This window comes from Schistocerca gregaria, chromosome 5 (genome assembly GCF_023897955.1).
Source record: "Schistocerca gregaria isolate iqSchGreg1 chromosome 5, iqSchGreg1.2, whole genome shotgun sequence".
NCBI classification, from domain to species: domain Eukaryota; kingdom Metazoa; phylum Arthropoda; class Insecta; order Orthoptera; family Acrididae; genus Schistocerca; species Schistocerca gregaria.
The window spans coordinates 630,244,051-630,260,197 of record NC_064924.1 but is presented as its reverse complement, the minus strand read 5'-3'; the positions used below and the strand labels follow the sequence as shown (position 1 = coordinate 630,260,197).

General features: G+C 45.2%; 1 protein-coding gene across 1 annotated transcript in view; it reads right to left on the bottom strand.

Moving 5' to 3' along the window:
* LOC126272492 (mucin-19-like) overlaps positions 1 to 16,147 on the bottom strand; it is a 146,828-nt gene that overhangs the window by 29,512 nt on the left and 101,169 nt on the right. Inside the window, exon 3 of the mRNA XM_049975379.1 lies at positions 14,219 to 15,201. Coding sequence (XP_049831336.1) covers positions 14,219 to 15,201 — 983 coding nt within the window. The remainder of the gene's footprint in view (positions 1 to 14,218; positions 15,202 to 16,147) is intronic.

Below are 16,147 nucleotides of genomic sequence, written 5' to 3'. Positions count from 1 at the left end.
CCTTTCTTCGAGAAGCGCTAGTCCTGCGAGGTTCGCAGGAGAGCTTCTCTAAAGTTTGGAAGGCACTAGACGAGGTACTGGCAGAAGTAAAGCTGAGAGGACGAGGCGTGAGTCGTGCTTGGGTAGCTCAATTGGTAGAGCACTTGCCCGCGAAATGCACGAAATGCAAAGGTCCCGAGTTCGAGTCTCAGTCCGGCACACAATTTTAATCTGCCAGTAAGTTTCATATCAGCGCACACTCTGCTGCCGAGTGAAAATCTCATTCTGGTCATTGACATATGTATTTTTTTTTTGGACAAAATCCACAATCAATGACTCTACAATAAATGTGATATGATCATACTTTTATGATTGCATATCCTTGTAAAATTGTGTCTGGTTTCGGATTCACAGACCGTCTTCAGGTCTCAGTATGACGGTTACAAAAGTAACCAGTCGGCACAGTACATGCAAATATACATTTTGCGTCATAGAACAATGTATTATTCTATGATGTAGCACATAATGTTCCCCGACAGCGATGGCATCTATGAGCAGGGTAAATGTCCGAGCCACAAGGCCAGGATCCTGCTACAGTGGTTTGAGAGCCGTGATAGTGAACCCAGGCTACTAACTTCACCTCATCTCAACCGTATAAAACACATCTAGGACGCTACCGGACGCAACCTCCGCACTCACGGACCACCAGCCCGTAATGTACGGGAATTACGTTCTAAGTGTACCATGGACTTATCGAGTCCATGTCATGCAGAATCGCTGCCGTATTTCGTTTCAAAGGTAGAGATACATGTTATAATTTAATTTCTCCTGAAATTCAGGAGAAATTAAATTTTGACATTTCTATGACGCCCAAGACTTTTACTTTGTAAGTAGAATAATTATGTGATCCGCAAGTATTTTTCGCTTCCTTTTGTTGTTTTAAACAAAATACGGTATTCTGTATGTCATATCAGTAACGATGAATAATTCTACAAGTCATATCGGTAAACATGAAGATTACTGCTTCGAAGCCTGTGCTCCCGGAAAAAAACATAACGGCTCATGAGTGAATCGAAACACACATACACTGCCAAAAAAAAATGTAGTACACCTTTTTAGAGATTTCCAATTCACTTACGATTTATTAATGCAACAGTTCATCTGTGCTACATGAAATGATTGCACGTACAGATCAACACTACAAACGGTTCTCAAGTACCAGGTATCGACCCACGCTGAAACACCCATATTAGTAAGTGGCGTTGTCTCTACGGGCGGAAATGCAGGCGCTGACTCTGGCATCTAGTAGATCGTACAGATGGCGAATACTGTCTTGAGATACGGTATACCACATCTGCTCGACCAGTTCACATAGTTCTCTTAGAACTGTTGGTTGACGAGTCGGACAAGTCACATCTCGTCCCATCATGTGATCGACTGGAGACAAGTCTCGAGGCCAGGGAAGTTGCTGCACGTCTCGCAAAGCACGTCGAGTTTCACGGGCAGTGTGCGGACGAGCGTTATCCTGTTGGAATAACACATCACCTTCCTGTTGCAAGAACGACAAAAGAGCGGGTCTATCAACATTCTGCACGTACCGATGGTTAGCGTCTTCTTTAGAAACACCACAGACGAACGAGAGTTGCAGCTTATCGCACCCTAGAGAATAAGGCCTGGAGTGGAGTCAGTGTGTCATGGACAGTTGCACTGCATGGGACAGCATTCAGCAGGTCTGCGTCGTACATGCAAACGACCGTCACTTGCGTGCAGCCAGAATCTGCATTCATCGTGAAGACCATGGCGCGCCATTCCGTCTTCAAAATGATCCTCGGACGCCACCTGTCGAGCCGTGCACGTCGATGCTGTGGCGTGAGTGGAAGATGGACTAGTGGTGTTGTGGGTGACTACAGTCCCACTGCTCATAACCGGTTTGCAGCAGTTCGTGTTGACGGGTGTGGGCTCACAAGCTCGCTTGTCTGCACTGTGGTAGCTGTACGATCTGCCACTGCAGGCCTTACATTACGACGAAACTGGCGGGGTATTTGCTCGGTGGAGGTCTAGAGTCTCGTCTATGTGTGTGACGATGTTCACGTCACCACTGACACCAGCGTCGTTGCACAACTGACGCAGCACTTCCAACCTGTGTGGAAATTGTCAGAAAGGACCATTCCGCCACTCGGAAGATCAGAATTTGATCCCTTTCAAACTCGCTCAGTTGGCTGTAGGAAGCATGAATGCGTCTCGGTGACGTGGTTGCCTACTTGCTTCACACGTTTGCACCACGCTGAGCCTTCTGTTTTGTTTTCTGCATTGTCATTTTGCACCTCATATAAGGTGGGCTGGCAGCGGAAAATTTTACTCCGCTCTTCAGCCACAAGCAGTACAATAAAAGAGAAAACCAATGAAGACAGAAAAGTAACATAATGACAGTTAAAAAGCAGTAGATGCAATAATTAAAAAACATGAAGTTGTTCACACTCGACGAAATACAAGAAAACTGACGGCACTGTGCACAAACACTGATGATTTAGACGACACACGTGAACGAGGGAGCGTGGGCGGCGAAAAACACTGAATCACAAACACGACGGCATACACACGAAAAACTGATGGCAATGATCTCCGTCGCGCGAATGTCCACTTAACGTGTGCGAGTCCGGGGACCCGCCAAGAGGGGAAGAAAGTGGTGGGGCAGGGAGAGGGGAGAGCAGAGATGCCAATGGCAGAGGAGATGGGGGGAGGAGTGAAGGTATGGGGGGTAGGGGAAACCTGGGGGAGGAGGGGGGAGGAAGGGAGGAGGGAGGGAAGGGAGAGAGAATGGAGAGAGGGTGCCCTGAGGAAATAACACAGGAAGTGGGAGGGGAGGATCAAAGTTGATAGGAGGGGTAGATGGAGGGGAGGAGGCCATCATAAGAGAGGGGGAGATGGCGGAAGCCACCTTGGGAGAGGGTAATGAGAGTGGAGAGATGGAGAGATGGAGAGCAGGTGGGACGTAGAAATACAGGTGCGGCAGCGGACGGGGGTGGGTGAGGATGTGAGAGAGAAGTGGGTGAGGGGGATTTAGTTTACGGGAGGTGTAGAGGATCCGTATCCGTTCGAGGAAAAGGAGGAGGTGGGGGAACAGGATAAGGTCGTACAGAAACCGCGTGGGGGAGGGGAGACAGATGCAATATGCGAGACGAAGAGCATGGCGTTTGAGGATTTGAAGGGATTTGTAAAAGGTAGGAGGGGTGGAGATCCAGGCAGGGTAGGAATAGCAGAGGATAGGGTGGATGAGAGATTTGTAGGTGTGGAAGGTGGTGGAGGGGTCCAGACTCCATGTACGGCTTGAAAGGAGCTTGAGGAGACGGAATCGGGAGCGTGCCTTGGCTTGGATCGTCTGGAGATGGGGGGTCCAGCAGAGGCGACGGTCAAGGGTGAGAGCCTTCTGGCTGAGAGCATTCCCTTTTAAATGGTAGACAAGTGTGCTGTTCTGGCAGCTATGCCACCACGCTATCTGTTGGCTGACGTTGTTGAAACCATTATCAGTACATCTACTTTCCCCTAGATGGCATATGCCGTCATCGGATCAAAATCGACGTCGTTCAAGTGTACTAATTTTTTTTGGGGCAATGTATTTCTTACAATACAGAATTGTTAAGTTGCGTGTTACTGGTCTTGAGTTCAAATGGTGGCTCATAAGACAACCAGTGACGTACACAACTTAGTATTTCTATCAGATGTGGAATCGCTATCTTGACTACAGCGGCGATACCCCGTGGTACCGACTCGACAAGCCACTAGATTTGTTACGATCCACTAACGCTTTTTTCAGCCTCGATACCTTATACTGAATTTTTATATAAATGATATTGGACAGCTCTGACATATTCCGAGAACTTCGTGTTATGTAATTACACAGCTGTGCTTGATTCTTTATTAACCCTTTCGTGAGCCGTGGGAAACATACTTCCCACTGCAGTGAACTCGCTTCTAGTCCCGTGGGATTCACACCTCTGTACGGTGCTACCACCTAGTGAACAGGACAGGGTACTGCTTCCAATCGGAAGTTCCCGCCGTTCGCGCAGAGGCATTGTATAGCTGAGTGTTGCTCTGTAGAGGAGCCTTTCAGTGCTGTTTGCGAGACATTTTGTGATTTTTACCTCAAAGCTATAGTATAATGTAAATACTTTTGATTTACCCAAATTTATGAAGGAAAACATAGAATTGGAACGAGTAGAATTCCAGTTTGAAACAAAAGGAGCCATTTCTGCAGTAAAATGGATGGATAACCGTCCAGTTACTTTCCTGTCCTCAGTTCATGACCCTTGAGAAACAGCCACAGTGAAAAGGAAAAACGAGGATGGTACTAGTACAGAGATTTCTTGTCCTGAATTTGTGGCAGAATACAACAAAATAATGGGTGGTGTCTATAAGTTTGATCAATTACGATAAAGGTATGCTATTAGCAGACGTTCTGTAAAATGGAGCACAGAATATTTTATTTCCTGGTGGACGTTGCTGCAGTGAACAGTTTTATCCGGTGGAAAATAAGTAGAAGAGAAAGTGGACACCATGATCAGCTCACATACAGGATCCATCTATCCAGACAATTCATCGCTGGCTTCTCATCCCAAAAAAGGCGTGGACAAAAACCTGTCTTTCTGGCAAAAAGGGGTAAAGTACCTGAAGATTTTCGTCATGTGGCTGCCCATTTTAGGAGAAACCTACTGGATGTGCCGTCATTGTAGTACCAATGCTGCGGAAAAGAGCACTCGCTGTGTTTGTACTTATTGTCAAATACCACTTTGCATAGACCCATGTTTCAAAAACTTTCATGGCAAGTAATTGTGAACAGTCACTGTAACAAGATAAGTAAAGTTATCAAATAAATATGACATATATTGAAAAAGTTGTTTTTGTCATTTAGCTCCAAGGAAGGGAAGTGGGAAGAATACTCCCCACCTTGTTGTGTGACCTCACTTTCACAGTTCGAGTACATCTAATATTCTGGATGATAAATATACCTATCTGTTAACTACTATCTGCTCTCCATTCACTAAAAAAACTGCTCAATAATTTTGCCCCGAAAGGGGTAAAACAACCGATTCGAGTGAGTACATAGAACCATCTTCGTGTTGTAAAAGAAAACAAGTTAACTGAGACACCTTTCTAATAACGTCGAGCAATACCAGAGTAAGTGCAAACCAAGAAACCTGATGAAGCAGCTGACAATTCGTCGTAATCTACAATATCCAACTACAATACCAATATTCCTGTGACCCTGCTTATTCATCATGGAAATGTAATGTACTGAGAGCAAATGGCTCTTAATGAAGATTCTAGTGCAGTGTTGCATTCATATATCGTGATGTGTCTGAAGTACACTGAATGTTTGGAAAGGGGTCTAAACTGTACCATCCCCACTTAATATCCAGACCTCCTCAGTGGTTCTACACCCACATATGCCCAGCTTCTGCGAAAGCACCCCTAAGTTACCTAAACCACTCTAGAATAATTCTCACCGCGCGAGATGATGCAGTGATAACACTCTGGATTAGCATTCGAGAGTACAACGGCTCAAATCCCAGTATGGACGTCCATGTTTATCTTTTCCTGTGTTTCCTTAAGGTCGTTTATAGTGAATATTGGGATGATTCCTTTGAGAAACTTCTTCTCCGTCCCTAACGACGTAACAATTAATGTAGAGTAATGAAATTTCTGGAATACGTTTGTTTAGGTAATACATGTAAGTGATTGACATAGCAAGATCACAGGTTAATGTAAGCGCGAGATAAGCCATTGCAAATGCGAAATGTTGGTACGTTAATAGCCGCTGTATCCGTCAGAATGTCGAATGCAAGCATGCAAATGTGCAAGCACTGTGTTGTACATGTGGCGCATGTCAGTTTGTGGAATGGAGTTCCATGTCTGTTACACATGGTCGGTCAGTAGGGGGGCGGTTAATGCGAACTACTAGTTCAATAAGTCATGGTTGCAAAATACTAACACAGATTTTTTTACATAAGTATTGGAAAACTGGTAGAAGCCGATCTCGGGCAAGATCAGTTTGGATTCCGGAGAAATGTAGGAACACACGAGGCGATACTGAGTCTGCAACATCTCTTAGAAGACAGGTTAAGGGAAGTTAAACCTACGTTTATAGCATTTTTAGACTTAGAGAAAGCTTTTGACGATGTTGACTGGAATAATTTCTTTGGAATTCTGAAAACAGCAGGGGTAAAATACAGGGAGCGAAAGGCTATTTACAAATTATATAGGAACGAGGCGTCACTTATAAGAGTTAAGGGCCATGAAAGAGAAATGATGGCTGTGAAGGAGGTGGACAGAGTTGTAGATTGTTTCCAATGTTATTCAATCTGAACACTGCGCAAGCAGTAAAGGAAGCCAAAGAAAAATATGGAAAAGGATTTGAAGTTCAGGTAGAAGAAATAAAAATTTTGACGTTTGTCGATGGCATTGTAAGTCTGTCAAATACAGGAAAGGACTTGGGAGAGCAGCTGAACGGAATGGATAGTGTCTTGAAAGGAGGATATAAGATGAACATCATCAAAGGCAACACAAGGATAATGGAATGTAGTCGAATTAAGTGATGCTAAGGGAATTAGATTAAGAAACGAAACACTTAAAGTACTACATGAGTTTTGCTATTTGGGCAGCAAAATAACTGATGATGACCAAAGCAGAGAAGATATAAAATGTAAACTGGCGTTGGTAAAAAAAGCATTTTTGAAAAACAGAAATTTTTTAACAGCATTTTAGTGTTATGAAATCGTTTCTGAAGGTTTTTGGCTGGAGTGCAGCCTTGTATGGTAATCAAATGTGTGCAGTAAACAGTTAAGACAAGGAGAGACTAGAAGCTTTTGGAACGTGATGCTACAGAAGAACGATGAAAATTACATGGATAGATCGCGTAGCTAATGAGGTGGTACTGAACAGAACTGAGAAGGAAAGAAATTTATGCCACAACTTGGCTAAAAGGAGGGATTTGTTATTAGGAGACGTTCTGAGACATCAATGGATCACCAACTAGCATTGGAGGGAAGTCCGAGGAATAAAAATCATAGCGGGAAACCAACAGATAAATACAGTAAGCAGATACAGAAGGAATTCAAGTTGCAGAAGTTACTCGGAGATGAAGAGGCTTGCACAGTATAGAGTAACTTGGAGCATCAAGGCGCAGTTTTCGGACTGAAGACAACAAGAACATGTTGCGTATTATGTGCCTAAAGCGTCTCCGAAATATTATTCAGGACTATTATTGCTGATGCCAACGGCCTTCCCGTCAGATCACCGAAGTTAAGCGCTGTCGGGCTGGGCTAGCACTTGGATGGGTGACCATCCTGTCTGCCGAGCGCTGTTGGCAAGCGGGATGCTCTCAGCCCTTGTGACGCGAACTGAGGAGCTACTTGATTGAGAATTAGCGGCTCCGGTCTCGGAAACTGACATGCGGCCGGGAGAGCGGTGTGCTGACCACATGCCCCTCCACATCCGCATCCAGTGACGTCTATGGGCTGAGGATGACACGGCGGCCGGTTGGTACCGTTGGGCCTTCATGGCCTGTTCGGGAGGAGTTTTTTATAATTTATGATTGTGTCGAACGAAAAGGCTGCTCTACAACTCTTAAGAGGAGGAGGTATACTTGGAAAAGGCCGGGAGATACGGGAATATTTCAATTAGATTACATCATGGTCAGACAGAGATTCCGAAATCAGATACTGGATTGTAAGGCGTACCCAGGAGCAGATATAGACTCAGATCACAATATAGTAGTGATGAAGAGTAGGCTGAAGTTCAAGACATTAGTCAGGAAGAATCAATACGCTAAGAAGTGGGATACGGAAGTTCTAAGGAATGACGAGATACGTTTGAAGTTCTCTAACGCTATAGATACAGCAATAAGGAATAGCGCAGTAGGCAGCACAGTTGAAGAGGAATGGACATCTCTAAAAAGGGCCATCACTGAAGTTGGGAAGGAAAACATAGGTACAAAGAAGGTAGCTGCGAAGAAACCATGGGTAACAGAAGAAATACTTCAGTTGATTGATGAAAGGAGGAAGAACAAACATGTTCCGGGAAAATCAGGAATACAGAAATACAAGTCGCTGAGGAATGAAATAAATAGGAAGAGCAGGAAAGCTAAGACGAAATAGCTGCAGGAAAAATGTGAAGACATCGAAAAAGATATGATTGCCGGAAGGACAGACTCCGCATACATGAAAGTCAAAACAACCTTTGGTGACATTAAAAGCAACGGTGGTAACATTAAGACTGCAACGGAAATTCCACTGTTAAATGCAGAGGAGAGAGCAGATAGGCGGAAAGAATACATTGAAAGCATCTATGAGGGTGAAGATTTGTCTGATGTGATAGAAGAAGAAACAGGAGTCGATTTAGAAGAGATAGGGGATCCAGTATTAGAATCGGAATTTAAAAGAGCTTTGGAGGACTTACGGTCAAATAAGGCAGAAGGGATAGGTAACATTCCATCAGAATTTCTAAAATCATTAGGGGAAATGGCAACAAAACGACTATTCACGTTGGTGTGTGCAATATATGAGTCTGGCGACATACCATCTGACTTTCGGAAAAGCATCATCCACACAATTCAGAAGACGGCAAGAGCTGACAAGTGCGAGAATTATCACACAATCAGCTTAACAGCTCATGCATCGAAGCTGCTTACAAGAAAAATATACAGAAGAATGGAAAAGAAAATTGAGAATGCGCTAGGTGACGATCAGTTTGGCTTTAGGAAAAGTAAAGACACGAAAGAGGCAATTCTGACGTTACGGCTAATAATGGAAGCAAGACTGAAGAAAAATCAAGACACGTTCATAGGATTTGTCGACCTGGACAAAGCGTTCGACAATATAAAATGGTGCAAGCTGTTCGAGATTCTGAAAAAAGTAGGGGTAAGCTATAGGGAGAGACGGGTCATATACAATATGTACAACAACCAAGAGGGAATAATAAGAGTGGACGATCAAGAACGAAGTGCTCGTATTAAGAAGGGTGTAAGACAAAGCTGTAGCCTTTCGCCCCTACTCTTCAATCTGTACATCGAGGATGCAATGATGGAAATAAGAGAAAGGTTCAGGAGTGGAATTAAAATACAAGGTGAAAGGATATCAATGATACGATTCGCTGATGACATTGCTATCCTGAGTGAAAGTGAAGAAGAATTAAATGATCTGCTGAACGGAATGAACAGTCTAATGAGTACACAGTATGGTTTGAGAGTAAATCGGAGAAAGACGAAGGAAATGAGAAGTAGTAGAAATGAGAACAGCGAGAAACTTAACATCAGGATTGATGGTCACGAAGGCAATGAAGTTAAGGAATTCTGCTACCTAGGCAGTAAAATAACCAATGACGGACGGAGCAAGGAGGACATTAAAAGCAGACTCGCTATGGCAAAAAAGGCATTTCTGGCCAAGAGAAGTCTACTAATATCAAATACCGGCCTTAATTTGAGGAAGAAATTTCTGAGGATGTACGTCTGGAGTACAGCATTCTATGGTAGTGAAACATGGACTGTGGGAAAACCGGAACAGAAGAGAATCGAAGCATTTGAGATGTGGTGCTATAGACGAATGTTGAAAATTAGGTGGACTGATAAGGTAAGGAATAAGGAGGTTCTACGCAGAATCGGAGAGGAAAGGAATATGTGGAAAACACTGATAAGGAGAAGGGACAGGATGGTAGGACATCTGCTAAGACATGAGGGAATGACTTACATGGTACCAGAGGGAGCTGTAGAGGGCAAAAACTGTAGAGAAAGACAGAGATTGGAATACGTCAAGCAAATAATTGAGGACGTAGGTTGCAAGTGCTACTTTGAGATGAAGAGGTTAGAACAGGGGAGGAATTCGTGGCGGGCCGCATCAAACCAGTCAATAGACTGATGACCCCCCAAAAAAACTCTAAGTATTACGAAGGTACTTCAAACGGTTTACTGAAATTAATGCAACATACAGAGACCTGGCGGCATTTGTAAGACTCGAGGGCCATGAAAGGGAAGCAGTGGTTGGGAATGGGGTGAGACAGGGTTGCACCCTGTCTCCGATGTTATTCAATCTGTATATTCAGCAAGCAGTAAAGGAAGCAAAAGAAAAAATTGGAATAGGCATTAAAATCCATGGAGAAGAAATAAAAACTGTGAGGTTTGTCGATGACATTGTAATTCTGTCAGAGACAGCAACGGGCCTGGAAGAGGAGTTGAACGGAATTGACAGTGTCTTGAAATGAGGATATAAGATGAACATCAACAAAAGCAGAACGAGGATAATGGAAAGTAGTTGAACTAAATCAGGTGATGCTGAGGGAATTAGATTAGGAAATGAGACACTTAAAGTAGTAAAGGAGTTTTGCTATTTGGGGAGCACAATAACTGATGACGGTCGAAGTAGAGAGGATATAAAATGTAGACTGGCTATGGCAAGGAAAGCGTTTCTAAAGAAGAGAAATTTGTTAACATCGAGTATAGATTTAAGTGTAAAAAAGTCTCTTCTGAAAGTATTTGTATGGAGTGTAGCCATGTATGAAAGTGAAACATGTACAATAACTAGTTTGGACAAGAAGAGAATAGAAGCTTTCGAAATGTGGTGCTACAGAAGAATGCTCAATATAAGATAGGTAGATCACGTAAATAATGAGATGGTAGTGAATAGAATTGGGGACAAGAGGAATTTGTGGCACAACTTGACTAGAAGAAGGGATCGGTTGGTGGGGCATATTCTGAGGCATCAAGGGATCACCAATTTAGTATTGGAAGGCACCGTGGAGGGTAAAAATCGTGGAGGGAGACCAAGAGATGAATACACTAAACAGATTCAGAAGGATGTAGGTTGCAGTATTTACTTGGAGATGAAGAACCTTGCTCAGAATAGAGTAGCATGGAGGGCTGCATCAGACGAGTCTCTGTACTGAAGACCATAACAACAACGAAGACAATATCCCAAGAAAGAGTCCTTAACGGCAGTTCTTCCAGGAGAAGGACTGGAGAGATCACCTTAACATGTCATACAGATTACTCCATGTGAAGAAGCAAATAATGCGTGTCTAACTGAATTGTTCAATGGAGTTTGTGGTTCATAGGACTAGGGCTCAAAAGAAGAGACAAACATACACTGGTAAGCCAAAACATTATGACTACTGCCCACCGCGACGCTGGATGGTAACAAAGGTATGTAAGCCGAGTAGACACGGAAGGGGGATCACCCTAGCGAAGATATGGGCCGCAAATGGGAGAAATCCATTGAGATAAGCGACTTTAACAAACGGCAGATTATTTTTACGAAGAGGCTGTGAACGAAACTAATACCGAGGAAGAGGTAGAAGGACAGTGAAAATACCACTAGGCGCTAAACGGTTGGACGTACACGACTCTGCACAGAACGTGGGCTTCTGAGGCTTGTCTGTTCTGTAAATTAGGATAGATGATGATCTGTGACACCTCTGCTGACAGAGCGCAATGCTGGTGCACGCACAAGTGCTTCGGAGCACACCGGTCATCCCACATTGTTGAACAAGGAGCTCCGCAGCGACCCACAGCTGTGTGTTCACATGTTGACCCAACAACATAATCGGTTACGATTGCAGTTGGCACAGGGCCATCGGGATTCAGTAAGGTGTCAGGCAAATCCAACACCTTACATGAAAACTCTGACATGATAAGCAAATCCAGTAGTATGTCACATAGCTCGGAATAAATCGTGACATTAAATTAACCAAAGTAATACGAGTAACGAGTGAGCAAATGGAATACCACAGACTAACACAAGAATACCTAAATGCATGTCGTACCTTCCCACCGTGAGGCAGACGCAGTTCCGAGGGGAGAAACGAGGACAGAAGCCGAGAGCAGAACCGTGTTAAGCTAGATAAGGGAGGGGCTGGACACCCACGCTGCGAGCCTACCTGTACGACTATACAACCCGCACGTTTTAGCGTGAGGCTTTTTCGCGTCTCAGGTACGTCAAGGATCACCCCCAGCCCATGTTAAAAGCTAGAGCCCTCCAGAAAAGCAGTATAGATCTTACGATAACACAAAAAGGGCCACTACCACCCGCAAGTTTTAGCGTGAGACTTTTTCGCGTGTCTGTTACATTAGGATCACTCCCCAGCCCATGTTAAAAGATAGAGCCCTCCAGAAGAGCAGTATAGATCTTACGATAACGCTAAAAGGACCACACTAGCTGCAGGTTTTAGCGTGAGACTTTTTAGCGTCTCTGTTACGTTGCAAACTTTAAAAACATTGCCCCACCACGAAAAGTATAACGTTTCTTATTGGATAGACAGAATTTTTGTAGGCGGAGCTTAAGGTTAACATTGAGACCCTGATTGGTCAGATGAAAACATAGCCAGATAGTTTTTTTAAACTAACTTCGGTAAATTGTAGTAAGGAGAAGTTAGAGGAGAGTGAGTTCCGAGACGGCGGGCTGGATGGCTGCTGCGCCGGCCGCTGCCGCCCTGACGCTGCTTAGACACCGACAAGGTAATGAACGCACGCGATACCGCATTTTTGAGCGCATAAGGCTTTACTTAGAACTGCAGAAGTCTCATCTGTTACACCCCCTTTTTGCGTAATACTAGTGTCGATCGTTAATTAAAACTCATGGTGTTCACATTTGCCACTTGAAGTAAAGATGTGAAACGCGAAGATTTTTCTATTTTATAGTTATTGAGAAGCCACATCAGCCACTGTAATTTACGACAAGTTTTCTCTTTTGTGAAACTTAATTTAAACCTAGATTATAGATGTGATATGGCATAGGTCATCCTTCGATCGATTGTAGAACTTGGAAACCCATTTAGGGAATATTCGTTCACATTTTTGTTGAACGCAGTTGGTTTTTACCATCCTGTATTAAAACATTTCCTTTTATCAATAGTGCAATTTATAAACGATGTTTTAAGAGTAGAATAAAATTTCCAATGGTAAACTTAACTGCTTTTTCGACGTTATTTTACCAACTAACTAAAAATAGGAAAGCCTTGAACCCTTTCCACTAAATTTAGTTAGTATTAAGATTCTTTTACAGGGAGTGCAGTGGAGCTGACGCTGAGATCATTTAGTACTTGGTTATATCATCGCTAGTCTCACTGAACTCTTCTGAATTCTACATGTCATGTGTGGTCTGGCGTCTCCTTACCAGCAACAGGTCCCAGGTTCAAACTAGTTAATTCCCTAAAAAACACGCTCAGAGCGTCGTTGCGCGAAAGTGGTAGGGAGACACGATATAGTACAAACAGACACCACCATGAATGTTTAGACAGGGCCATCGGGATTCGACCGTCGATCATTGGAAACGTGTCGACTGTTCGGGTGAACCACAGTTTTGTCGCGCCAGGTCGCCGGTCGTCTCCACAAACGCCACCAATGAGGTGAGCGGCGGCTCGAAAGATGCAGCGCGCCGCGGCTGCAGGCTGGTGGGAGCAGTATTACGCTACGGGAGACATTCTCTTGCGCTTTCAAGGGACTTGTGGTAGTAATCGAAGACACGCTGACACCTGCGAACCACCGGCATCTCTTCATGCTTGATGTCTTCCTCGACAGCGATGTCATTTTTCAGCAATGTAACTGTCCGTGTCTCTGAGCCAGAACCGTGCTACAGTAGTTTGAGAAGCATTATAGTGAAGTCACTTTCATGTCTCGGCGACCAAATTCGCCTGATGTAAATCGTATGGAATCCATATGGGTCACTATCGGGCGCCATCACCACGTACGCAAATCAACGGCCCGTTATTTACGCTAACTGCATGACCTTTGCATAGACATCTAATGCCCCGTACCTCCACAAACCTACCAACAAACTGTCGCATCCCTGATACACAGAATCATTAATGTATTTCGTTCCAAACTCAGACAAACAGCTGGCTGGAGTGGCCGTGCGGTTGTAGGAGCTGCAGTCTGGAACCGCGTGACCGTTATGGTCGCAGGTTCGAATCCTGCCTCGGGCATGGATGTGTGTGATGTCCGTAGGTTGGTTAGGCTTAAGTAGTTCTAAGTTCTAGGGGACTGATGACCACAGCAGTTAAGTCCCACAGTGCTCAGAGCCATTTGATCCATTACAGACAAACAGGCTTTAAGCAGGTGGTCATAATGTTTTGGCACATCAGTGAAAGAGTTCAGTGAAGACTGTGAAAGGGTATCTGAATAGATTCTGAGGTTAAAACATTTCGAAGTTTTGTTGTAGACTGACAATATTACTTCACATGTCGAGGGCAGGCTCACCTTCTTGGCGCGTGCGTGGGGCTTGCTCGAACCTGTGCGCCTGCTGTCGCTGCTCTGTCTGCAGGAACTGCTGCTGGCTGTTGAGCTGCTGCTGCTGCTGTCTAGAGACCGCCTGCTGAGGCTTCACGAGCTGCTGCTGGAAGTCAGCCTGCTGGTGTTTGGAGCCCGCCAGTTGGGACTTGACGTACTGCTGCTGGAGGTCGGTCTGCTGCTGCCTCAGTCCCAGCTGCTGCGGCCTCACGTACTGTTGCTGGGTGTCTGCCTGCTGTCGTCCAGATCCGGGGTGCTGGGACCTCGAGTACTGTTGCTGGGTGTCTGCCTGCTGACGCGCAGACCCCGCCTGTTGGGACCTGACGTACTGTTGTTGGGGCTCGGCGGTCTGCTGTCCGCCGTTCCCTTGCTGGAACCTGACGTACTGCTGTTGGCCGTCGGTCGGCTGCCGGCCGGATCCGGCCTGCTGCGGCCTCACGTACTGCTGCTGAGGCTCCGCTTGCACCTGCCCGGCAGCCCCCTGCTGGGGTCTCGAGTACTGCTGTCTCTGCGGGGTCTCGAGTGGTCGCTGCTGGGGGGCCGGCTGCTGGGGCCTAACGTACTGCTGCTGGGGGGCGGGGGGCGGCTGCTGAGGCCTCAGGTACTGCTGTTGTTGCTGCTGCTGCTGCTGCTGCTGCAGCTCTGGCTGTCTGAACCTGGGCCCGGGCTGCTGCTGGCCCCTGGAGAACAGCTGTTGCTGCTGAGGGTCCGGCAGCCTCTGCTGCTGCTGCTGCTGCTGCTGCGGCTGCGGCTGGGTCTGTGGGGGCTGGGGCAGGCGGCCATGCTCCTGCAGTGTCTGCACGGGCACGTACAGCAGCTGCACCTCTTCCTCCTCGTGCAGCTGCTGCTGCTGCTGCTGCTGCCGTGGGGGCGGAGGCGGCGGTGGCGGCAGGAACTGCAGCGGCGCCGTCCTCAGGAGCGCCTCCTCCTGGCTGCTCACTGCCGGGACGAACCTGCAACACGACGCCCAGCACCTGTTGTCGCGTCACAGCGATACTGCACTGCGGATTTCTTACTGCCTGGCGGAAGCTTGACGTCAATCGGCAGCTTTTATGTTATTATACCAGCACTGGAAAAGTCGTTACCTTCCTTTGCACTAATACGTCAACAATTGTACTGCATAAGCCATAAGAAATGAAAGAGGAAGCCGCCTGGTAGAATTTTGCGCAGAGCATAATTACATCATAGCTAACACTTGCTTCAAGAATCATGAAACAAGGTTGTATATATGGAAGAACCCTGGAGATACTAAAAGGTATCAGATAGATTATTAAATGGTAAGACACAGGTTTAGGAAACGGGTTTTAAATTGTAAGACATTTCCTGGGGCAAATGTGGACTCTCACCACAATCTATTGGTTATGAACTGTACAATAAAACTGAAGAAACTGCAAAAAGGTGGGAATTTAAGGAGTTGGGACCTGGATAAACTGACTAAACCAGAGGTTGTACAATGTTTCAGGGAGAGCATAAGGGAAGAATTGACAGGAATGGAGGAAAGAAATGCAGTAGAAGAAGAATGGGTAGCTTTGAGGGATGAAATAGTGAAGGCAGCAGAAGATCAAGTAGGTAAAAAGACGGGGGCTAGAAGAAACCCTTGGGTAACAAAAGAAATATTGAATTTAATTGATGAAAAGAGAAAATATAAAAAATCAGTAAATGAAGCAGGCAAAAAGGAATACAAACGTCTCAAAAATGAGATCGACAGGAAGTGCAAAATGGCTAAGCAGGGATGGCTACAGGACAAATGTAAGGATGTAGACACTTATCTCACTAGGGATAAGATAGATACTGCCTACAGGAAAATTAGAGAGACCTTTGGAGAAAGGAGAACCACTTGCATGAATATCAAGAGATTTGATGGAAACCCAGTTCTAAGCAAAGAAGGGAAAGCAGAAA